Source organism: Carcharodon carcharias, chromosome 2, assembly GCF_017639515.1.
Source record: "Carcharodon carcharias isolate sCarCar2 chromosome 2, sCarCar2.pri, whole genome shotgun sequence".
NCBI lineage: Eukaryota > Metazoa > Chordata > Chondrichthyes > Lamniformes > Lamnidae > Carcharodon > Carcharodon carcharias.
In genome coordinates this window covers 42684438-42710745 of record NC_054468.1, presented here as the reverse complement: position 1 = coordinate 42710745, position 26308 = coordinate 42684438, and the positions used below count along the sequence as shown (strand labels likewise).

General features: G+C 40.4%; 1 protein-coding gene across 2 annotated transcripts in view; it reads right to left on the bottom strand.

The window, feature by feature from the left end:
- Window positions 1–26308, bottom strand: part of dis3l2 (DIS3 like 3'-5' exoribonuclease 2) — a 289427-nt gene that overhangs the window by 55289 nt on the left and 207830 nt on the right. For both annotated transcript variants that reach the window (XM_041176034.1, XM_041176033.1), the window contains one exon: window positions 22248–22327. In XM_041176034.1, the coding sequence (XP_041031968.1) occupies window positions 22248–22327 (80 nt within the window). The remainder of the gene's footprint in view (window positions 1–22247; window positions 22328–26308) is intronic.

Sequence of the window (26308 nt, the reverse complement as noted above, 5' to 3'; positions counted from 1 at the left end):
GGAGGAATGGAGCAGGGTGTCCCGGAGGGAATGATCCCTAAGGAATGCCGACGGGGGGTTGAAGGGAAGATGTGTTTGGTGGTGGCATCATGCTGGAGTTGGCAGAAATGGCGGAGGATGATCCTTTGAATGCGGAGGCTGGTGGGGTGATAAGTGAGGACAAGGGGGACCCTATCATGTTACTGGGAGGGAGGAGAAGGCGTGAAGGCGGATGTGCGGGAGATGGGCCGGACACAGTTGAGGGCCATTTCCGCCAACTCCAGCATGATGCCACCACCAAACACATCTTCCCTTCAACCCCCCTGTCGGCATTCCGTAGGGATCGTTCCCTCCGGGACACCCTGGTCTACTCCTCCATCACCCCCTACTCCTCAACCCCCACCTATGGCACCTCCCCATGCCTATGCAAAAGATGTAACACCTGCCCCTTCACTTCCTCTCTCCTCACCGTCCAAGGGCCCAAACACTCCTTTCAAGTGAAACAGCATTTCACTTGCATTTCCCCCAACTTAAGTCTACTGTATTCGTTGCTCCCAATGCAGTCTCCTCTACATTGGAGAGACCAAACGTAAACTGGGCGACCGCTTTGCAGAACACCTGCGGTCTGTCCGCAAGAATGACCCAAACCTCCCTGTTGCTTGCCATTTTAACACTCCACCCTGCTCTCTTGCCCACATGTCTGTCCTTGGCTTGCTGCATTGTTCCAGTGAAGCCCAACGCAAACTGGAGGAACAGCACCTCATCTTCCGACTAGACACTTTACAGCCTTTTGGACTGAATATTGAATTCAACAACTTTAGGTTTTGAACTCCCTCCTCCATCCCCACCCCTTTTCTGTTTCTTCCCCCTTGCTTTTGTTTTTTTCCAATAATTTATGTAGATTTTTCTTTTCCCACCTATTTCCATTATTTTTAAATCTTTTATGCTCCCCCCACTCCCACTAGAGCTATACCTTGAATGCCCTACCATCTATTCTTAATTAGCATATTCGTTTAGATAATATCACCAACTTCAACACCTGTGTTCTTTTGTTCTTTTGTCTGTGACATCTTTTGATGATCTGCTCCTATCACTGCTTGCTTGTCCCTACAACCACACCACCTCCCCTCACTTCTCTCCCCCCACCCAACACCCCACCCCCCACCTTAAACCAGCTTATATTTCACCCCTCTCCTTGGATTCACCTAGTTCTGTTGAAGTGTCATGAGGACTCGAAACGTCAACTCTTTTCTTCTCCACCGATGCTGCCAGACCTGCTGAGTTCTTCCAGGTAATTCTGTTTTTGTTTTGGATTTCAAGCATCCGCAGTTTTTTGTTTTTATGTATGGAACTCTACTTCTCTGCCTCCACCCTCAAGTGTCAACTTTTTGATATGGTGCTTGACAGCTTAAATACAGAAGGATGCAGAATCACCTTCAGCTCAACATCAGCCAGATGTGCCAGAAATTCAACTTTCCCTGTCCTGTTGGATTCTTAGCTAATTTCCAAACTCCAGCTCAAAATCATTGCCAAGGCAACCCAGTTCTGCCTCTTGAATGTTGTTATCTACAGCTCTACCTCATCCCTCTCCCACCTCCCCCAATTAGTACCAATACCTCATGCATGCTCTTCTCTTCCAATGCTCTATTTATCCAATGTTTGCCTAGCTGGTGTTTCCAGTTCCATTAAATATAAATGTTAACTCATCCAGGAGTCTGCGTTCCTATCCTGCACAAAGAAACCCATCACTCCAATCTTGTGATCCTCCACTGTCCCTCAGGACACAGAATCAAAGTCATTTTCAAACCCTGATGGCCTCACTCCATTCTCTCCAACTTTCCAAGCAGTTCCTGTTTTTGGCCTTCCTTCATCTTTTAAATTAGTGTGTCCTGTACTCTAGAATTCTCTTGCTAAATTGCTTTGCCTTGCTTTCTCTCTCTGCAACTTAAAATGCCTCAAAACGTATCTATTTCACTACGGTGTGCACTGCTCCTTCAAGACAGGTGCTCTATTTTGGTCTGTAAAAGGTGCTTTATGGACTGAAATTAGGGTCATTATAAATATCAGCAAAGTAGTATTTAGTATGTGGCTCATCCAGTCTGTACTCAATGCCTGATACTTGTTGCCAGGGGCTTAATTGAATAGAGAGGAAATGGGGCTCTTTGTTCAAGGGAGAATGTGGGGAAGCTGAAGCAATTATTGCATAATGTGAATGTGGGATGTTAAGACTGGATTCCGCTTTACTTCTGGAATGAGTTTCCATTTACCATTCTTCTCAGCAAGGTAAGAAGTTCCCACCAAGTTCCATTTCTGCATCTAGGTAAAATGTGTAGCAAGGCAGAGTTGCAGGTGTTGTTTCAATGATGAATGCCTGAATACTTGATATGAAGCTGTATTTATCTAGACTACAGTTAACGACGAAAACCTAGTCTGTAGGATGCATTGAAGGGGTTTCGGACCTTGTAAAATTCAGTCACTTGCAAGAAATTTTTGGCCTATAACCAAAGAAAACATTCGTCACTGAGTCAGGGTGTTGAACTCCACCCTTCGCATCAAAATTTTGGAAGGGAGTGTGAAACTCAATGGTAGGTAAAAATGTACAAATTTCAAACTTTACCAACAGAATTCAATGATAATATAATTACAAAAATATGAACAAATAAATATATCATTTGAGTGCCAATATAATTAATAGAAAAATTCTCCTGATCAGTTTTATGATATTCTCTCAAATGCAACACAAAATGCTCTCCTCAGTGTTCATTCGCAAATATGTATAAATGAGGTTTTGAAATAAAACACTCAGTTGACTTATAGCATTCTTTTTTTTTAAAAAAGTGACAGAAATTAAACGACTTGTTTGCAAAGAACTATACTTGGCAGATGGCCACAAAAGAAAGTAACTACAGTTACTTTGTTTAGGAAGAGTCCAGTTCAACAGCATTAAAGCTTTTCATTGTCTAATGACTGATGATGTAAACTTAACTGCTCCCAACAAGCTATCATCTACATGGAATTTATATTACACACTGCTACTTAAAACCATTACTGAAGGGTTTATTAACTATTTTAAAATTCAAAGCACGTCTTCCTCAGATGCTTATATTAAGATTCCTGCTACTCTTCACTGCACTAAAAATCTTGCATAAACACTTCTAATAAAAAAAAATGACCTTTTGTTGTATAATGAGACATCAAAGAAACAAATGAACTGTAAAGAATCCATTAAGTATACTGGATAAATAAGCAGCCCCATGACAACCCTCACTATAATGCCTAGTGCTGAAATAACCAGGGCAAAACAGAACCCAGTCAGACATCTTCTATGTCAACATTCTAAGACCCATTCATGCTTGAGTCAAATATCCAAGAATTCTTGTTTTGTTCCTAATCTTGTTGATAATCCAAACAACTTGTGCAAATTAGTTTTGCTTCAACTAAGAATATAATTCCAATATATACACCAGTAAATTATTTTAAAGTCTCACACATAAGATATTGACGTTTAACTACTCTTCTATTCATGCCAACTTTTTCTGACAATTTGATTGATCTGTATAATTTATCATCTTATTTCAGAAGTCAGTGCTCAGTAGAAGATTTTTCTTACACAACAAATTGCTCTCTTGGATAATGCAAATCATGTAGCTTATTCAACAGGGAGAACAGACAGTTCAAAAAAATTGTACAGCACATTTTGTAAAACTTGTACTTTTTTTGCACAATGAAATTCATGGAGATTATTTCCCTTTCCAAATTACACAACATAAACTCAGCTTTGCACGTTTCCTTTACACTTGACTTGAACTCTGCTGACCCTACTTATACTTCTAGATTTGACTCATTTGAATCTTGTGAGAGACTACCAACATGGCTTTGATGTTCAATCAATCAGTGAGCAGGAATTTCTGCACTGCTGAAGGCCTTGAAGTCATAAACCAGATTTTTCATTGGTGGAAGCTCTTTCTGTCAGCTTCAAAATCCCATAGATCCATACAGCTCAGCTCAACACTCCTAATGAGTTATAACATTATTGCCATATCTTGCTAAAAACATTATAAAATAGAAATGTTTGACTTTCCCTTTGAAGATCTGTGAAGGTCAAAGTAAATCTAAAATGAAAGTTTTTTTAAACATAAATGTCATGTTTTTGAGCTATTTCTTCCCTTCTTAAACTACATACTTTGCATTTTAGATTACTCATGAGTTCTTATGTGTATGACTTTGAAGGTATCTTCATTGATGGTGATGTCTAAGTATATTTAACATTTTCCCAGGATAATAAGTAAGATTTTAAAAAATATTCTTTGGCTGATGGATCATCCTGTGCCTTCCCATGATCTTTCCCCAAATTTCAGAAGGCAAAGCAGTAAAGCAACATTCCCTCTAATTTCCGTTTGCTGTGCATGGCATGTGTGCTGCACTGTGTAGTCCTTTAAGACAGCCATGGGGCCATGCAGGCATGCATTTTAAAGGGAATGTTGCTTTTGCATGGCCTGCTTGTTCCTTGTGCAGTATGTTCTGTATTGATACCCAGCCATGCACTTGTGCAGGTTAGAGGGAACATTGCAGCAAGAGTGTCACATCAAACATAAGTTCAGACTTGAACTATTGTGCAAATACTGAATAAAATATGGACAAAATATAAATAAAGGAACACATTTTTTCAAAATACAACAACATATGTGCAAACTCCACATGAAACTAGTATTTTAAAATTAACCCTTATTTACAGTTATTCTTCCCATTTGAAGAACTAGCATGACCTGTTTCTTTGAATAAAATGAAAATGATTTGAACAGGCCAGGCTCTGACTTTAGCTATAACCTGTAAAGTCCAACAAAATTTTCCTTAATAGAAATATGTGACGGCTATTTTGATAATATCAATAAGACACAAAGTAAGGAAAATGATTGAAAATTATAAATATATCCCTGTGTTCTGCACGTCAAATTGTTTTTGTGCTTTTTCTAAAGTAAAAATGTTACTTTCTTTTTAACCTGAACAGTGGTATAGGGAAATTATTTTATCAATGACACACAGGTGCTTACATACAAAATGTATTCATTTCAAAACAGCCACAAATTTGGCTTGCAGTATGCTGATTGTATACCTGAGTTCAAATCATTTCCTAATTCTTTTAACTGTAACCTTCAGATTAACTAACACACACTTGAAGGTGCCAAGCAGATGGGGAGGAAGAAAACTGATGAATTTGAAATAAAAATAGGGGCACTGCATTTTGGTACTCACTAAATGCCAATCACAAAACAGTAATGGAAGAGGTTGCAGTGAAATCTGGGGGAACATTTTCCCCCATTGAGGGGGAAGTGCGGGAGTGGGTGCCGGCCTTCCGATCGGCCTCCCTGGTCAGTGGGGCGCAGCCATTTTACGTGGGTGGGCCAATTAAGGCCCACTCAGCGTGATGTCCGCCAGGAAGCACTGTGCACTTCCTATGCTAGGGGGGTGGGGGGAGAGGAGTTGGATGGAATTCCCTCAGCTGTGAGTGTGCTCTTTCGCAATCGGCTGCGTACCCGCAGAACTGAAAATCTAAATGACGCAGGGTGATGTTGGAACACATGCCCAACGTATCCCCACGTCAGCTAGCGGGCCCCGCCCCCGCTCACCGACTGGAAAAACCTGCCCTGGTCATCCTTTTAGCTGTAATATATGATTGGAGCTTAGGATTCAATATGGGAAAAAAATGTGATTCATTCAGAGAGGTTAATTTTTAATGTTCTGCCCCAGTTGCAGTAAATTTCACACTTTGTAAGTTTACAAAAAAAGAAAGTTGTATGGGGGGGGGGAGAATGAAATTAATATTGCATTCAAATTCAGAAGTCCAAATTTTCACATTTGAGCAACACAATAATATTATAAAAGTAAACTACTGCCTGCACAATGAAAAATGTGGAATCAAGTTAAATGGCAGTAAATTAAGAAACAGGTCATCAAATTAAAACTATTGTTTTTGTGAAATGGTCTTTATAAACTCTATTCTGCTTCATTCTTTGGACAGTTCTCAGATCTATTCCTGTAAAATATATTTGAAATCTTTCTTTTCATTTAAATTACTAAGTTTTCTCTTTAAACGAAAACTCGGTCAGTTATGGAAGATTTAAATTTCTATCTGTCCAGACCAAATTTTATCACCAGAATTATGTTGCTCTCTTCTTTTTGCCAGACTATTGGACATGATAATTCCGAAATAATGCAGTTGATACCAGTGGAATATTTTATTTTAGAGAAGTTTTAATTCTTCTTGCTTCCAGTTTCTCCCTCCCCTATTAGCATTTAGTTGGGTGCTATTTACACTATTTACAACTAACAAGGAATGCACATATATTATAGCAAGAAAGAATGGAAATAATTTTGCTGCCTAAAGCCTAATGATCCACTATTAAGAGACGCTTAACTGGATGAAACTACGTAAAACTTACCAGGCAAATAAGTGCTTGGTTCCAAATTTTTGTAACGCATTTGGCCTGAGGTGCAAAGATTTAGGGGTTTCAATTCAAGTTTATAACAGAATCACAGTGCAGAAGAGGCCCTTTGGCCCGTCGAGTCTGCACCGACATGTGAAAACACCTGACCTACCTACCTAATCCCATTTACCAACACTTGGCCCATAGCCTTGAATGTTATGATGTGCCAAGTGCTCATCCAGGTACTTTTTAAAGGACGTAAGGCAACCCGCCTCCACCAGGGCCCTCCCAGGCAGTGCATTCCAGATGTCACCACCCTCTGGGTAAAAAAGTTTTTCCTCACATCCCCCCTAAACCTCCTGCCCCTCACCTTGAACTTATGCCCCCTCGTGACTGACCCTTTAACTAAGGGGAACAGCTGCTCCCTTAAGTGCAAGGAAGGTTGACTTAAACAGATATAGTGGACAACCGGTTTAACCATTCACCACCATATCCAGCTGGATCATATAAAACATTATCAGGCCCTCCTCCTCTCTACAAAAACTGCTCAGTATTTCAGGATCATCTTGCAAATTAAGTATAATCCCAGTTCCTTTCCACTACTGCAAACCTCTCCTTACATCCCTCCCCAGCATATCCTTCTCCTTCACTTCTAACAACAAATGCAAGGCGCTCATGAGTTTCTTAGTCACCAAAATGGAGATCACATGTCAGTTTCTCTGCTGCTCCCTACCCTTCCACAAGCCAACTGGGCCAAACTTTCACTAATGTCCACCCTACCCTAGCCCTGAGCTTGCATCTTTCTCTAGTTTCTCTCCTATCTCTCCTCATGCCCCTTCTGAGCTCATCTTGTCCAGAGGACCCAACTCCTGCTCCCTTGATCCTATTCCATACTAAACTGCTGACCATCCTATTTTCCTTCCTGGTTCCTACATTAGCTGATATTATTAACGGTTCTCTCCTCAGAATTACTCCATTCTCAGAATTACAGAATGGTTTCAGCACAGAAGGGGGCCACTAGATCCATTACGTTTGGGTAGTCTCTCTGCAAGAGCATCTCAACTAGTCCCAATTCCCTTCCTTTTCCCTGTGGCCCTGCAAATATTCTCTCTTTAGGTGCTCATCTAATTTCCTTTTGAAAGCTACAATTAAATTTGCCTCCACCAAACTCTCAGGCAGTGTATTCCAGAATCTAGCCACTCACTGTGTAAAAATAAAAACTTCATGTTGCCGTTGGTTCTTTTGACAAACACCTTAGATGCATAGCCAATGACCTTTCTGCCAATGAAAAAAAATTCTCTCTATCTACTCTGTGTATGGCCCTCATGATTTTGGACACCTCTATCAAATCGCCTCGCAACCTTCTCTTCTCCAATCTATCCACATGACTGAAGTCTCTCATTCCTGTAAATCATTTCTGCACCCTCTCTTAAATCTTCACATTCTTCCTAAAGCGTGGTTCCCAGAATTGAACACAATATTTCAGCTGAGGCCAAACCAGTGTTTTATAAAGGTGCATATTTGCCTCTATTTATAAAGCCCAGGAGCCTGTATTCCTTTGGATCACTTACTCAACCGGCCCTGCCACCTCTAATTATTTGTGCACATATACGCTCAAATCTCTCTGTTCCTGCAACCCCTTGAGAATTGTACCCTTTGTTTTGTATTGCTTCTCCTTCTTCTTTCTACCAAAATGTATTACTTCTCATTTCTCTGCATTAAATTTCATCTGCCATGTATCTACCTCTGTCCTCTTGAAGTACATCAATATCTGCTTCAACATTCACAATACTGCCAGGTTTTGTGTCAACTCCAAATTTTGAAATCTGCCCCGTACGCCTGTCACGGTCATTCGTTATGTATCTAGAAAAGCAATGGCCTTGGTACTGACCTTCAGGAAACCCCATTCTGTACTTTCCACCAGTCTAAGAAACGACATACCAACTTTAAGTACAACCAGTCTTTCTAATGCCTCCATTTTATCAATTTTTAGCCTACCCAGTGTCTTAACTACCTCTTCTTTCAGAGGAACATAAGATCAGGAATAGCCCATTCGGCCTGTTGAGCCGATCATCTACCTCAATGCCACTTTCCTGCACTACCCCATATCCCTTGATGTCATTAGTATCTAGAAATCTATCAATTTCTGTCTTGAACAGGCTCAATGATTGAGCTTCCTAAGTCCTCTGGAACAGAGAATTTTAAAGAGTCACCACCCACTGAGTAAAGAAATTCCTCCTCATCTCAGTCCTAAATGGCCTGTCCCTTATTCTGAGACTTTGTCCTCTGGTGCGAGGCTCACCAGCCAGGGGAAACATCATATCTACATCTGTCTTGTCATGCCCTGCAAGAATTTTGTAAGCTTCAATGAGATTATCTCTAGAGAATACAGGCCCAATTTCCTCAATCTCTCCTCATAAGACAATCCTGTTATCCCAGGGATTAGTCTGGTGAACCTTCATTGCACTCCCTCCATGGCAAGTACATATTTCCTTCGATAAAGAGACCAAAACTGTACACAATACTCCAGCGACTGAATATTCCCCCCATTGGGAGGGGGGGAGAGTTGCTGGGCAGGCGCGTACGGGCACACTTCCGATCGGCGCGGCACCATTTTACGTGGATGGGCCAATTAAGCGTGACATCCACACAGAAGTGCTATGCACTCCCTGTGCGGGTGGGTTGGGGGGTGGGGGGGGGTGGTGGGTGGGTAGAATCCCAAAATCAAGAGTGCATTCTTTTGCTCATGTGCACGAAAGAGCGCACTCATCTCCCTGAGGCTCGGTGCTGCCTCAGAGAGATCAGCTGTACATGTCAAAAAGATAAAAATAGAAAAATAATATTTCCCTAATACACCCTCTCATGTGACAATGTCACATGAGTTCAGACATGGCCATAATTTTTACAAAATCTTTATTTAAATTTTTTAAAGCCTACATGGAACCTCATCCCGCCCATGGATGAGGTTTCATGTTTTTCCTAGTTCCCACCGGGGCTCCTGGCCTGCCTGCCAACCTTAGGGTTGGATGGGCAGGTCCTTTAATTACTTAATTGATCCGGTCAATGGCCTCAATTGGCCATTGACAGGTTGGCGGGCGCGCAGCTGATTTCACTGCACCTCCGCCTTCCTGAAAATTTAAATTGGACGCGGTGACGCTGGGAGTTTCCCCCAACGTCACCGCGCATCAGCGAGTGGGCCCTGCTCCCGCTCGCCAACTCGTAAAATTCTGCCCCACGTGTGGTCTCACCAAGGCACTATACAATTGGAAGCAAGACATCTTTACTCCAGTGCTCAAAGCCCCTTGCAATGAAGGCCAACATGCCATTTGGCCTTTTAATTGCTTGCTGCACCTGCATGCTAGCTTTTAGCAACTTATGAACAAGGACACCCTTTGGACATCAACACTTCCCAACATTCCACCATTTAAGAAGTACTCAGCCTTCCTGTTTTTTTTAACCAAAGTAGGTAATTTCACATTTATTCACATTTTATTCCATCTGCCATCTTCTTGCCCATTCACTTAGACTATCTAAATCCCCTTGAAACCACCTTACACCCTCCTCACAACTTAAATTCCCAACTCGTTTTACGTCATCAGCAAATTTGGAAATATTACATTTGGTCCCCACATCCAGATCACTTACATGGATTGTGAACAGCTGTGGCCCCAGCACTGATCCTTGCAATAACCCATGAGTGACAGCCTGCCATCCTGAGAATGACCCATTTATTCTTACTATGTTTTCTGTCTGTTAGCTAATTCTCAATCCACACCAGTGTATTACCCCAATCCCATGTGCTCTAATTTGTTTACTAACCTCTTGTGTGGGACCTTATCAAAGCCATCTGAAAATCCAAATGCATCACATCCACTGATTCTCCTTTATTTATGTTACAGGTAACATCCACAAAATAAAGCTTGTCAAGCATGATTTCCCTTTCATAAATCCATGTAGACTCAGCCCAATCATGTCATTATTTTCCATGTGTCTGGTTATCACATCCTTTATAATAAACTAACATTTAACTACGACTGACATCAAACTAATAGGTTTTAGTTCTGTTTTCTTTCTCCCTGCTTTCTTAAATATAGGGTTACATTTGCTACTTCACATTCTGCAGGAACCTTTCCAGAATCTGTAGAGTTATGAAAGGTAACCACCAATGCATTCTATAGCCACCTCCTTCAACACTGGTATGTAGCTCATCAGATCCAGGTGATTTATCAACTGTCAAACCAATTAATTTTTTAAGTACTACCTCTTTATTAATACTAATTTCTTTCAGTTCCTTATTTTCACAAGCCTCTTGCTTCCCTAGTTCCTTTGTTCTTTCTGGGAGATTTTCTGTATCTTCCCCCGTGAAGAGAGACACAAAGTAATTTAGTTTTTCTGTCATTTCCCTATTCTCCAATATAATTTCTCCTGTCTCCTCATGTAATGGACCCACATTTGCCCACAATGACTTTGGCAGCATCTTCTTCCTTGATAAAGACAGCTGCAAAGTACCATTTAGTACCTCAGTCATGCCCTCTACCCCCATGCATAGACCCCTTTGTGGTCCCTATCGGATCCCAATTCTCCTCTTACAACCCTTTTCCTATTTATATGCCTTTTGGGTTCCTCTTTCTGTTAGTTACCAGTCTTTTCTCATGTTCTCTCTTTGTCTCTTATTTTTACTTCCCTTCTGAACTTTCTATATTCAGACTGGTTCTGACTTGTATGATCAACCTGACATCTGCTATACGCACCCTTTTCCTGCTTTATTTTACACTCCATCTCTTTCATCATCCAGCAGGTTCTGGCTTTGTTTGCCCTACCTTTACCCCTCAACTGTGCTCGAACAATCTCCTCTTTAAAGAAAGCCCACTGTTCTGCTGGATTTGTCTACCAAGCTTTGATTCTAATTTACCTGGGCCTGATCTATACTCACCATGCAGCAAGACCTGGACAATATTCAGACTTGGGCTGATAAGTGACAAGTAGCATCCGCACCACACAAGACCATCACCAACTGGAGACCATCTCCCCATGTCATTCAATGGCATTACCATCACTGGATCCTCAAATATCAACAGCCTGGGGTTACCATTGACCAGAAACTGAACTGGACCAGCCACATAAAAACTGTGGCTAAAACAGCAGGTCAGACGCTGAGAATTCTACGGCGAGTAACTCATCACCTCACTCCCCAAAGCCTGTCTACCATCTACCAGGCACAAGTTTGGAGTGAAATGGAATACTCTCCACTTGCCTGGATGAATGCAGCTCCAACAACACTCAAGAAGATCAACACCATCCAGGGACAAAGCAGCCCACTTGATTGATGCCCCATCCATCACCTTAAATATTCACTCCATCTGCCACCAACACGTATTGGCAACAGTGTGTACCATCTACAAGATCCATTGCAGCAACTCACCAAGGCTCCTTTGACAGCACCTTCCAACCCTTACCATCTAGAAGGACAAGGGCAATAGGTGCATGTGAACACCACAACCTGCCCCTCCAATCCATACATCATTCTGACTTGGAACTATCGTTCCTTCACTGTCACTAGATCAAAATCCTGGAACTCCCTTCCTAAGAACGCTGTGGGTGTATGGACTGCAGCAGTTCAAGAAAGTGGCTCACCATCTTCTCAAGGGCAATTAGGGATGGGCAAAAAATACTGGCCTAGCCAGCGACTCCCACATCCCATGAAAGAATGAAAAAAGCCCCGTTGTAATTGGTCCTCCTTCAACCACATTGCTCTTTGTCATTTTCCATCGTTAATCTAAACCTTATGGTATCATGATCACGGTTCCCCAAATGTTTCCAAACTGACACTTCATCCACTTGACCCACCTCATTTACCAGAACCAAATTTCAAAATGCATTCTTCTTAATTGGGCCAGAAATGTACTGCTCAGGAGAATTCTCCTGATCACACTTCAGAAACTCCCCCCTCTCTGCCCTTCACACTAGTACTATCCCAGCCTTTGGCAAGATAAACTCCCCCATTATAACCATTTTATGGGTTTTTTTTCACACCTTTCTGCAACTTGCTTGCAAACTCGTCCCTCCGTATCTTTCCCACTAGTTTGTGGCCGATAAATATACCAGTCTAGCCTACAAAGTCCCACCTCGCCAACAACCAGTTCCAAAGTCCCAGCAATTTAAAGCCCTCCCTCCTGAACCACCTCTCTAATCACGTATGCATTTGCTCTATCCTATTTCTATACATATTAGTGTGTGGCACCAGGAGTAATCCTGAGATTAAAAGCAAAATGCTGCAGATGCTGGAGATCTGAATAAAAAAGAGAAAGTGACCCTGGAAAAACTCAGGTCTGGCAGCATCTATGGAGAGAGAAACAGAGTTAACATTTCAAGTCAATATGACTCTTCTTTGGAACTGAGGAGAGGTGGGAGTGTGATGGGTTTTATGCTGTTGAAAAAGGCGGGGGCGAAGAGCAAAAGAGAAGGTCAGTGATAGGGGAGATTAAAGGGCAAAAATGTCATGGAACCAAAGGCAAAGGGGGTGGTGCTGATAGTATTAAAGAAAAGAAAGATTAGCTCAGAGTGGGTATGAATTGCAGAGTAAAGGTCAACGCTGCTTGAAAGGAAAATAGCAGAATTTGTTAACAGCAGAATAAACGTCAATGCTGCTCGAGTGCAAAAACATGAGAACAAGATACAGACCTGCACTGCGGGGGGTGGGGGGGGGGAACAAAATTCAAAATGGAGGGCAGAATTCATGGTTTGAAGGTGTTGAACTCAATGTTGAGTCCAGAAAGCTGTAAAGTGCCTAAATGAAAGATGAGGTGCTGTTCCTCCAGCTTGTTTTGGGCTTCACTGGAACACTATGGCAAGCAGAGGACAGAAATGTGAGCAACAATGTAATCCACAGACAGGACTATGGCCCTAGAATATCCATCTTCAAAAATTAACCTATGAAGCCAGACTTTTACTATTTCTTGATCTATCCATTTCACCTTTCCTGACAAAGGGTGTAACATCTGACAACCTCTAGTCCTCAGGCATAACTTCCATTGTTTTGGAAAATTATAGATGGTGCCTCCTCCCACTATCTCTTTCACAACTTTGCTTAGTATTCTAATTTGCATACCATCTGGGCTTGATGACTTTTCTACTTTTACACCCAATATTTTTTTTCTAATACAGTTTCCTTCTGAACATTTATCTTACAGTGGCTCTTTTACACCACTCCAGGCACTTGCATAGTTTTGGCATTCCTCTGCAAAAGTGAGGTGAAATGTTTATTAAAGATTCCTACCACTCCTTTTCTCTCAAGTAAAAGGTGGCAGTATTCACTTCACCACTTATGACATTATAAAGTCTGAATAAGCTAAGGCTAATTGGCTAATTAAGATGTTCCTTGCACAAACCATGTATAATCTACATCCAATCCTGAAGAAAAGTTGTGCACAGGAAATAAATGATTCCAAAGAATCATGAAGTAAAACTCTATAGTAAGTTCATCTGTTTTCAGATTTCCAAATGTGCCACCCCCTAGACAACATTCTACCCCCCCCATATTGCTTTGCATAAAGAATTTTATCAAATCCAATCCAAGTCAAAAAGCACGCTTATATCTACATAATTTATATTTCTCAGCAGACTAGATATACAAGACTAAATGCTGTTGGTGGCAACATGCAGCATGACTTCAAAGATACAGCAGCAAATAAATATTCAAGTCAGCAAAGTACAACTCACTCAGAGCGGGGACAGAGGCAAAGAAATCGAGAAAATACAGCAATTTAGTGAGAGAACAGGGATAGAATGTGATGGAGAAAAATCAAATGGAGGCAAAGCGAATGAGCAGAAGCCAAGTGGCAGGGTGACAGATTACATATGAAGCTCAGCAAGTTGAGAAAATAAGAAAGATAAACTGTGTGGAGAGGGATGGGCAGAGCAAGTGAGCAACAACTGAACCAGGGGAGGGAAAGAAGTAGAGAGAGAGAGAAAAAACAAACATGAGAGCAGTGACCAAGTAGTAAAGTGAAAAAAAAGCTGTGCGAAAGAGAAAATAGGAGTGCAAGATTCTAAAGGAGTGGCATACACCACAGTGATTTACCAAAATCCTGGTCACTACCCTAGTTAGAATGCTAAATGGTATTTCCTTCCTCCTTTCTCCTTCCTTCATGTGCCAGAGCAGGTTTAAAAAACTAAAGTGAAATTATTAAAATTGTCTACAACTAATACAAGATGTGGAAGCTCTTCAAGTTAGTATTGGCTGATTCTAGAGAAGAAATTTGATAAATTGAATAGCAGGCATAATGCTGCTGCCTGCGAGTGGAGCCTTCAGGGAGTACAAAATGGTGAATGATTACAAACTTTCAAATGAACTAGAGCACATAAATCTGTTGACAGATATATTCACTGTCTTAGTCATGTTACTTTACTTCATAATCAGCTTTCCTGAGCAACTACTAGTGCATCCTCCTGCCTGACCCTCTTTTTTCCAACTTAAACTCTAATTTTTGCAAAACTCTGTCATACACATCCTGCCCAATATTCCCCTTGTCCACTAACTGACCTTGCTGACATACATTGGTTCTTTGTTTGCCAACACCTTAAATCTAAAAATCTTGTCCTTGTCTTTAAATCAATCCATTGTCTTGGTCCACTCATTCCCTGCAAATCACCACCGTCCCTATATTCCCTCACCCTCCAAAGGCTTTATATCCCACTTTGTATGGCATTCTGTGTATCCTTTCCTCCCTTGTTGGCACAGCCTTCAGCAGCCTGGGCCCCACTCACTGAAATTAATTTCCACAACTTCTCTTCCTCTAATAAACCTTAAATCATCCTTCCCAGCTTTCTCTTTCTGATGTGTCCGTTTTCCTCAAACCAATCTGTGAAGATCCTTGGGATGTTTTTGTCTTAAGGGAGATGCTATGGAGATGCAAGCTGTTGTTTTCAGAAGATAAACTCATGAAAAAGAATGTAATCTTTGACAATGACATAACCTGTGTACTTTACAATAGATATTTTCTGTAAATTGCGAGAAAAAGTAACTGCAGGTTCTATTTGGGGAGTGTGACCCAATATATAAATAATTAGTCCTAGTTCATAAATTTGGCAATACTGTCTAAGTCATGTGACATCAACTTCAAATTCAAGGGACAATGGAAACCACCACATCAAAGAATTGGGCACTGGAACCATACAAAACCTTTAAATTGCAACTAAACTTCTGGCGAATGATAAATAATAGTACATAAGTTTCTGACAAACTAGTTCTGCAATATTAAAAGAGTTAGTCAGTGTCCTAATATGGAGCTACACATAATTTTAAAATAGTGACATTTTATTCTGTCAAGGAATATTAGCTGAGCACACAATCAATCCTGTGTGTTTCATGGAAAGGATTTTCTATTTTGGGATAATGTTTCAATGTTCAAAGCCAAAATACAATTAGGTATCTCATTTAAGTACCAATTTATGAAATCAATGTGCCACATCTGATTAGAGAACATTGCTGATTATGGATGAAATGTTTTCCTTTCAGAATCGTAGATATAGCTAAGCCAAAGATAACAAGTGACTAATAGGGTTTTATTTTCTTGATCCAACAATACCGCAAAAGTTTCCATAGTACAATGGCATCCATATTGTAGAACTTTGGCTTTTTGACTACTTACAGAGTAATCTTAAAATTACTTTGCATACTACTAATAAATGAGGTAAAACATTTCTGGAAGTACTACAACTCTTGCCTGCATTGTTACTTCAGACATCATGGTATCTTATTATTGATGATCTAAATGGTACATTATTATAAGAACATAGCAAACAAAGTTGCAAAATTTTACAAACTATGGCCAGAATTTTTACCTTGATGGGCAGGCGGGCCCCACCAGCTCTGCAGCAGGAGGGCAGCCGAACTTCACCGCCAAAACGGGGCCCGCCGCCATTTTGAGTGGGCGGGCAAATTAAGGCCTGCCCAGCGGCCTGCCCAATAGGAAGTGCTATGCACTTCCTGTGTGGGGGGGTGGAAGGATTTCCCATCTGTCAAAGTGCACTCTTCCACGCATGCGCGCGAAAGAGCACACATCTCCCTGAGACTAAGTGCTGTTTCAGAGAGATTACTGACAGTATAAAAATCTTTAAAAATAGAAAAATATTAAAATTAACATGTCCCCTTCATGTGACAATGTTCATAAGAAGCACATAAACTTTATTGAAGTTTTTAAAAACGGACATGAGACCTCATCCTGCTAGTGGATGAGGTTTCATGCATTATCAGAAGCCCGCTGGGGCTCCTGGCCTGCCCGCCAACCTTAAGGTTGAACGGGCAGGGCATTTAACAAGCTTAATTATCCTGTCAATGGCCTTAATTGACCATTGACAGGTTGGCATGCGGACAGCTGATTTCGCTGTCCGCCCGCCTTCCTCAATATTTAAATGGACTGGGATGACATCGGGGGCTCCTCCCGACGTCATCCCGCGTCATATTCCCGCCGGCGAGGGGACCCCACCCACAAATCGCCAACGGGAAAATTCTGCCCTATGTTTCTTGTAATACTGCAGGACAGTTGTGTTTGAATGATGTGGTGCATAGGCCACAGGACCGTAATTAGTTCAATTTAACTCAATCTACTACTACACAATAAGCATCTACTGCAATTAAGAGGTGAGACAATGACTAAAAATAAAGACATATTTTGGCCCTCATCTCACTGTGAACAATGTACTGATAATTTACAAAGATTAATTATTTTCCTCTCCTGCTCTTATTTTGCCATTTTGAATTACTTTCATTTTATCTTCCAGAGGTATGCATTATTCCACATTTAAGGAATGCTTTGCTGCCGACATTCAAAGATTGTGGATTGAAGGTCAACTCAATAACTTAACCACTTAACCTTTGTGTATACTACACATGTTATTGAGAGTCTATAGCATTGCTGTAAGTGCCATCCTTTTTTTGGTTCTGACATTTGCCAAAAGTGTTTGTAGTTCTATTTGCACAAGAACTGCCTATTTTCCTTTCAAAATTGCCTCTGAAAAGCCTGCCCTTCTCCCATCCATACTGTTTAACTACAGTCCCAACTCAACTTCCCTTTTTTCTCTAGGATCCTTGAACATGTCCTCACCTTCAAGCTCCATGATCTCCTGTGTCAAACTTGCTGTTCAAATCTCTTTGGTCCAGCTTTCACCCTACAAACACAGGGATTGCCCTGGCCAAAGTTACAAATGACATCTGCTGTGATTGCGACCATAGTAAATTAATGGTCCTGTCCTCCTTGATTTTCTGCAGTGTTTGATGTAGTTAATTAAGCCATCCTCCTCCAGTACTTCTCCATTGTCATCCAGCTCCAACTTCTATTTATTAATTTTCAAGACTGTGCCAATTTATGAATTTTTTTAAGGTAAGGGTATCAAGTGTTATGGAGTAAAGGCAGGTTAACAGATCAGTTGCAGTGCAGATTAGCCATGATCTAATTGGACAGCAGAAAATATTCAAGGGGATGAGTGGCTTATGCTTGCTCATATGTTACAAAGGAGGGAATATTAGGAGGTGTGACCAAATGCTTGGTAAAAAAGTTAAGTTTTAAAGTGGGTCTTAAAAGAGAAGAGGAATGAGGAGTCACGAGCAGTTTAGGAAGTGAATTCTAGAGCATTGGGCTCAGGTTGTTGAACGCCACAAAGGGTGAGGTGAACGGCAGGGACCAATAAATATGCTGCCAGAGTCAAAGAAAGGGAAGGGAGGCGGAATAGGACTGCGGGAAGTTACAGAGTGCAAGGACACGAAATTCAAACAGGAGAATGAGGAATTTATGAGTGGTATTAGAGGACCAGGAACCAAGATAGGTCATCAAGGATTATGGTTATGGGTGAGCAGGACCTGGGCAGCAGAAATTTGGAGGGTGGAGGGTGATCAGCTGCCTAGCAGAACAATGGAATAGTCAAGTCTGGAGGTGACAACTGCATGGCAGGGGATTCAAACCAGCAGATGGCTGATGTAGGAGAGGAGATAGATGATGTTTTGGAGGTGGAAGTAGGTAGTGGAGAAGCTATGGAGTTAGAATCTTAGCTTGGGGTCAAATGGAATGGCAAGGTTGTGAGCAATCTGGTTAAGTATGAAACAGTAGTTGGGGTGGGGATGGAATCAGTCAGTAATAATACAAAGTTTCTGGTGGGGACTAAAGGTGATGGCTTTGGTCCTTGCAAAACTATTTTAATTGTTTTGTAATAACAATTACAATAAAATCTGAACTTCCACCTCACCTTTCAGGGATTCGCCTTTCAGAGTCATAAATTCACATCACCCAAATATGAACTCTATATATTTGGGCTGAATTTAATTGCCAGTAACCATGCTCTTGATCAGACATTTCCTGTACATCACATTTTTCCCTGTAGTTTGATAGTTTAATTGTGTTTCCTGCATACTAAAAACAGTTTCCATGCTTTTCTCAAGTTGTTTTCCATGTGGGCTTATTGGAAAAAAATTTGATCCAAGTTTATGAATAACATAATTAGTTATAATATACACATAAATAAGATCCCTGACGGTGTTACTCACTGTAACTTAAATTAAAGGAGCTATTATACTACAAAATTCACGATTACGTTTCTATCTTCATTTATACTTATTCATATGTGACTAGTAACTCACCCGTGGCATTACCCACAGTTAGTTGACGAATACAGGTTTTTTTTTTAATAATAAAAAATATGACAGAATTGAGACTTCAGAAACTCACTCAGATAAGCCAGCTAGGGGCGAGTTTCAAACTGTATCTTGTCAGATGACTTAGCAAAATGACAGAACAATTCATTATGATAAATGTTAATAGAACTGCATGATCAATAGGATGTATGAGTTGTGGGCTACAAGTGCATGTCCTATGCAAGATATTTTAATAAATATTAATGATGAAAACAGTGATCTGGATTTTGCAGTGGTGAACAAATGGCACTCGTTGTTCATATTGCTTACAGCTTCCCATAGATTTTATATGTACTTCTCAGAGGCAACTTATGGTCATCGGGTGTCTGAAACAGCCTGGCACCCTCTGGGGATTTGGGACATGTGTCAGCAGGGCAAGCAACAGCATTCTTCAATCAGATTGAAGAATCCTCATTGAGACATGCAGGGTCTACACTAGGAGGTGTAAATTAAGAGTATTTAAATCAATGAAAACCATGGGCAGAATTTTGCTGTCGGTGAGCAGGGGGCGGGGCCCACTCGCCAACCCATAAAATGACACAGGATGATGTCAGGCGGAACCCCCGACGTCATCCTGGCCCATTTAAATTTTCATGAAGGCGGGCCCGCAGCAAAATCAGCTGCGGGCCAGCTGACCTGTCAATGGCCAATTGAGGCCATTGTTATGATCAATTATACAATTAAAGGTTTCATGTAGGGTTTTAAAAAGTTTAATAAACTTATTATGTAAATTATGAACATGTCCCATCTCATGTGACATTGTCACACGAGGGGGACATATTAGGGAATTTTTTTTTCCTTATTTTTCATATTTTTAAAAGTGTAAGCGATCTCCCTGAGGCAGCACTTTGCCTCAGGGAGATGTGCGCTCTCGCTTTTAGGGAATCCGCCCCCACGCCCGCACAGGAAGCGCATAGCACTTCCCGCCGGATGTCACGCTGGGTGGGCCTTAATTGGCCTGCCCACATAAAATGTCGGCGGGGCCCGCTTCTCCGGCGGGGATCGGCTCCCCGCCCACCGGAGATTGGGTCCGGCCCACCCCACCCAACAGGCAGAAAATTCTGCCCCATGTGTAGAACGTGAAGGAGAAGGGAAATGAAAAATGAGATTGAGAGGCATGAGAAAAAAAAAGTTAAAAATGTTTTTCTCCAATCTCCAACAATAATTAAAATCTGAAGGAATGAGACTACACATACATAAAATTAAATTTTCAGGGCTAGCGAGGTTGCTTGGCAATAATTATTATTTATTATGCTATTAAAAATTCACTTAATGCATTAACATTTTTGGCATCTTTAACTCTGAGTTCATGCCATTGCATTGATTTTAGTGCCACGTCTAGGTGACGACTGATCCAGTACAAGATACTGAGGAAGTGTGAGCTATTTATGACAGCAACATCAGGATTTCTATATTTAGCTGCAAACACCAAAGGTTGTTGCCTGATTTACTCTGTTGTAACAAGGAGTGCTGCTAACCACACCATTATTATCTACACAAAACCTGGACCAATAAGTCTCTCCCTTACTCCCCAATGTAGATTCACAGATGTGGTCGAAGCTGCAGCTAGCAAAACACTGCCCAGGAATATCGTTTTTCCAATGATCATCACCAGTTCACCACGGTCTGCCTCTGATTGATATTACGCATAATATTAAACATGAAGAATTTTCAAACAGTAATTAACAATGATCCAAATACAAATTTTTTTCCAGGCATTTTAAGTACAAAAGAAAAGCACAAAGACGTGCTCTAAACACTACCAGAAAATACAGAAATAAATGTCTTTGTGGGTAAAGTTCAATATCCTCTTTAGAATTTGCATACATTGGAGGTTTTTTCTGATTTTTTAGGGAGACTGAATTAAGAAATAGCAAGAGGTAAGATATATAATCAAGCTGGTAACAAGCCATTTATTTCTAGAATAATTATTTTATCGAACCTGCATATTTAAATAAAGTGCTCTTTCAACATGTATGAAATAACACTGGGTTGTGCTTTTCCATTGTGAAAGTAGTATGTTGCACTCTCTTGGCATTTTATAAAACTTAGTGAAATCTACAATGGAACATTCTATTGTTGCCAAAACTAGTCAAGTAATGGCTGGAAATTTCAACTGTATTTTTGTGCATAGCAGTTGCTCTCATCTTACCACACTTGCCTCAGGTTTTTTTTAATTTTCCGAACTTTATGCTTTACAGATTTTAGTTGCTGTAAATTTTGGTTACAAGCATCACAAGAGTCTTCAATACAAATCTGTTTATACCTTGTATATACTAGTTGCATTACATACTTCTGGATCAGGTCATGGGGAGGAGGCAAAAGAAGTAGATACGGGCACTCATCATCTTCTCCAGGGTTGGGCCACTATTGTTCAGTATCCAAAGCAGGAGTCAGTGTACTCAGTGATCATCCCTCTTGTATTAGCCTGCCCCTCCCTCTGTGAAGCTGAGGTATACGGTTTGTGAGTGTGATCTTGTTTTAAGAAGGGAGGCTAAACTACTTAGTAAATTTCCTGTCTTGTGTGTAGTTTAAATTTACTTGCTCTGAAAAACAAATGGCCACTTTTGTGAGTTGGAAAGGGACATTTCAACATAGCAGAGCGTTTTGTTTCAAAATTAGAGGCTTCTTTACAAGTTGTAGGGGATCCTTAATTCCTCATGGATAGGCTCAATGGGCAAGAATGGACCTGAGAGAATCACAGCATAGAATTTTAAATGTTATTCTTTATTTCTACACTGAAAGCAAACTCAGGCAACCAGTCTATCATCAGGTCTCTATCTCTCACATGGTGCTTCACCTTATACCTTGGATTGTGCTATGACGATTAATTTGGAGGACCAAAGCTAACGTTCAAAACTGTCTCCCAATGTACCTCCTTACCCCAATTTTACCATCTCACAAAAATCAAAGGTCATAGAATTACAGAATTGTTACAGCGCAGTTCAGTGAAACAAAAAAGTTCAAAAATTCACAATAACTGCTTCTTGCTACATTAATACACATAAAACAATTCTTAGAAAGGGGACAAATGTGAAATGTACAATTTTTTTGTCATTTCTCACCACCTGTTATTTAAGGTTATAGGATATAAAACTTGAAGTTTGATTAAAGCAGAAGAAAAGCTGTTAGAAATACTTCCAAAAAGGACAACTTACTTATTGCTGTCCTTATACTGATAGATGTAGCATCCTTGAGGCATTCCTGTCTCGCTATCCAAGGTAAAGGCGATCTTCGACTGTAATAGAGGGACACGTTCAATGGCACTGGATTAATGCTTCAAGCAAAAATAAAGGAATACTTCCAGTTTTGCTAAATGTCAAGTCTACAACACAACAGTGTGGTCTTAATACTACATTGAATGTTGTTCAGTCTCCATCTATGAATGAATATGCCTTCACCAAAATAGCAAAAAGGTTGGCAGAACCACTGGGAAAGCATCTTTGAAGTTTTTGCAGTGTGTATGTTCTTTTCAAACCCTACCACACAAAAAGGTTTAGTTCTTTTGAATAGAAGTTGCAGCAGAAAAACTTTTGATCCAATGAGACAAGTTACCAGCAGAAAGCCAGTAAGCACATAGTGCTCACATAATAGAAAGGAATAAGGGATTCTATGCTCACAAAAATGTCACCACTCAACTTCCCTCCCTGGTCCCTGGGCTGACTGCATTGTAAACAGTTCCTTCTTTTTTGGTACTGTCAGGCTCCCATTCAAACATCACCCACTCAAAAAAATCACTCTAACTCCTCCATCTTTGCAAACTACTGCTCCATTTACAACTTTTCTCTCCAAGGTCCCTGAATATGTTGCCTCCCAAATCCATGCTGATCTCTCTTGCAAGTTTCAAGTTTCCATCGTTGCCAAAGCACTGAAACAGGCCTAATCAAAATTATATCGGCTCTCTTTGCCTCAGTCCATCTGCTGGTGAAACTGTCATCCATGCTTTTGTTAATTCCAGACTCATATTATGACGTGACAGATGATGTGTACCAGGCAGATCAAATCCACGAGGGAAACTTGATCACACTATTACAATGGTTTTGCAAGTTATATTTATTTCAAGATGCGTGCCCTGAATTCATAAGTAATTAGTCCACCAAGACTTGAGATTTTTTAAAAAACTAAATTAAACATTTATTAACAAAAGAAAAGATTTCAAGTACATACATAGGTTTGCAAATTACTACTATAATGACTCCTAAAACCCCTAATTAATCTGGCTTCCCTTAAGGCAACAGTTAAAAAAAAATTTTAAACAGATCCAGGCAAGTCAACACAATACTTTGGATAGTAGAATTCAAAATGGCTTTTCCCAGCTTTGGTTTCTGTAGACAGCAGGCTTAATGCACAAATACTGGAGGCTTCTCATACTCCTGTTGATCTTACAATGCCGTCCCTGACACATCGTCTCATTCTCCTTTATACATGTTTCTCCCTTGCAATGTAAACTTCATTGTTCCCATATGTCTTTGGAACTTTATCTTTCTCATAATGTAAATCTTTCCATGTCAGTAACCTTTGGGAAAAATACACTGCTTGACCTAGCTTCTCTGGCTAGGTATAAACATCCTACCATCTCTTTGAAAGTCAAACTGCCCTGATTTATCTAAAGATGCAAATTCTCCTCATCTTACATTTTAAGACTTCAGCCATGTTTACGTATGTAACATTTCAAACCCAGCTTCTTTTGATAAGTCAAAGCCTCCAGACTAGCCGACTCCAATTCAATCAAATCCCTCCCTTCTAACACACACACACACACACACAAACTATCCAAACCCGATTATTAACCTTTTACAATAAATCACAATAATATTGAGAATTATTATACTTCCGTGACACTCGACTTTCCCAATGCTCTCCCAGCTTCCACTCCCTGAACACGTGAGCTCACCCAAAACATGGCTTCCCACAGCCTAACTCGCACCAAGCCCTGTTCTTGCTGACCGACAGTGGCTCGCAATTCACCACCATCTCAGATTTAAATTCTTATCATCATTAAATCCATCCATAGTCTTGTCCGTCTCCATCGTGTAACTTCCTGCAGCCCTACAACCCTGCGAAAACTTTGTGATCCTCCAATTCTAGCATTTTGTGCAGACCTGACTTTCTTTGTTCTCACCACTGGCATCAATCTGTTCAGTTATCTTGACCCTAAGCTGTAGAATTCCCTCCCTAAACCTCTCTTCTCTCCTCCTTTAGGGTGTTCCTTAAAAACTACCTCTAACCAAACTTTTGGTCACCTGCACAAATGTCTCCTCTTTTAGCTCAGTGTCAATTTCTTTATCTGATTACGCGCATGTAAAGTGTTGGGAAACTTTACTATATATACGGTGCCATATATGGAGTTAGGTCATGGATCAGCCTTGCTCTAATTGAATGGCAGAGAAGGCCCGAGGGGCTAAATACCATAACCCTATTCCTGAGTTCCTATAAATGGATATTATTTGTTGAACAGATGTGAATCTTTACTCTACATTCAAAGAAGACTGTACCAACTTTTGCATTGTCCATGTGAAAATAAATTATGTCAAAATGAAACACAAAGCTTGGCTAGGAATTGATGATCTAATTTTAAAATGCTGAAGCATTTATTTGCTTGAACTCACCGAACAAGGCAACAATGCTTTGTACAACCATGTAAACTACTCAATGCACATTGCTTGCAAATTGAATCAAGAGAAGCCCAAGATGTACATTTAGGATCAGAAGAATGTGCTTCCAATTTTCTTAGCATTTATAAACAGTTCTACAATGAAACAAGGTAGATTTTACAACCTACCCTGTTTATGTTAAAAAAAATCCCTTGATTCTATATGTACCAAAAAATATTTTTTTTTCCTACGAGATGATTACCGAGCAGGCAAAATTACCATCATCTGATTTTCCAAAATAAATATAACTCTTTAAAAGTTGAGACAAAAATAGACAATAATCAATCCAACCAGTAATGAAAACTTGGCAATATGAACTTTACAATACAAATACAAACTTTAGAATACAAATTCTAAAAATTAAAGGCACAATGTCATGTTGGCCACGTACAATTAATTGCATAGTTTTATTTATTTTCATAAAGCTTATACCACAGTGTATACTCCAACTGAAGCTTCACAATTAAACATACGGTACAACATTTGGGTTGCATGGTCCTGACTTAGTCTGGTGGCAGCAAGATATTCCTAGAGTCAGGTGTCTATAAATGGCGTATCTATTTTAGCACCAACTGGGATTTGCCATAATTGTTGAGGATTTGCAAAGATGTTCTGCTCTGAGGGAGCTGTAATGAGCCAATTACCTAGACACAGATAGATTTGAAGGTGCAGCAGTTAGAGAAAAAACTCTTAGTATGGACTTGAATGGTCACATTGAATGGAAAAACTTTAGTATTCAAAACTGACTTCCTCCGCATTGAAACATTTCTTCTCTGGGACTGTTATTAATTTGTGGGATTTCTTGAATTCTTCAGTTACTACAATTCTCCTGAACTTATCAACTGAATGAAATGTGGTAACTTTATTTATAATCTTGAACTGTTCATTTTAAAGATCCTTACTAACTTCTGCTTATTAGTACAGATATCAGATTGAATACCAACTGCTTCAAATGATTCTCTCAAAAGAGGTAATGGTCAACTTAAGGTTGCCAATCCTCCTGGATTGTCTAAGAGTTTTGAACAGGGCATGAATCTCCTGGTAATTGCAGCTAGCAGCCTGGGAGAAATCTGCCTTTTAAATTTGCTGCTGCAGTTGCAGAATTTCTTCACTATAACTGGCTGTTACAATACAGAGCTTAGGGGTGAATGTAGTGCTTGTTAACCAAAGGTATTAAAGGATATGGACAAAGATGAGAATAGAGTTAGGTCAGAAATCAGTCATGTTCTAATTGAATGGTAGCGAAACAGGCTCGAGGAGCTGATTGGTCTACTCCTGTAACTATCTGGTGAAGAAACAACTAGGAAGCTAAGGGTTGGGGAAAGAGGAGATAAGAGAAGGGCTTTCAGGTAAGAGAGGGAGAGTGGAGAATCAGAGTTCAGGTAAGAGAAGATTCGTGTTCTGTTGGGAAAGTTAGGGGGAAGGAAGAATGAGGAAAGGGGTGATTCAGCATTTCCTGGCAGGAACAGCAGCAGCATGGCAAAAAGAAGCAGTGCTGAAAGGAGCAGCCAGTAAAAGGTTATGTGAAACCTGGAGACATTACTGTGGGCAAATAGTGAAACAGT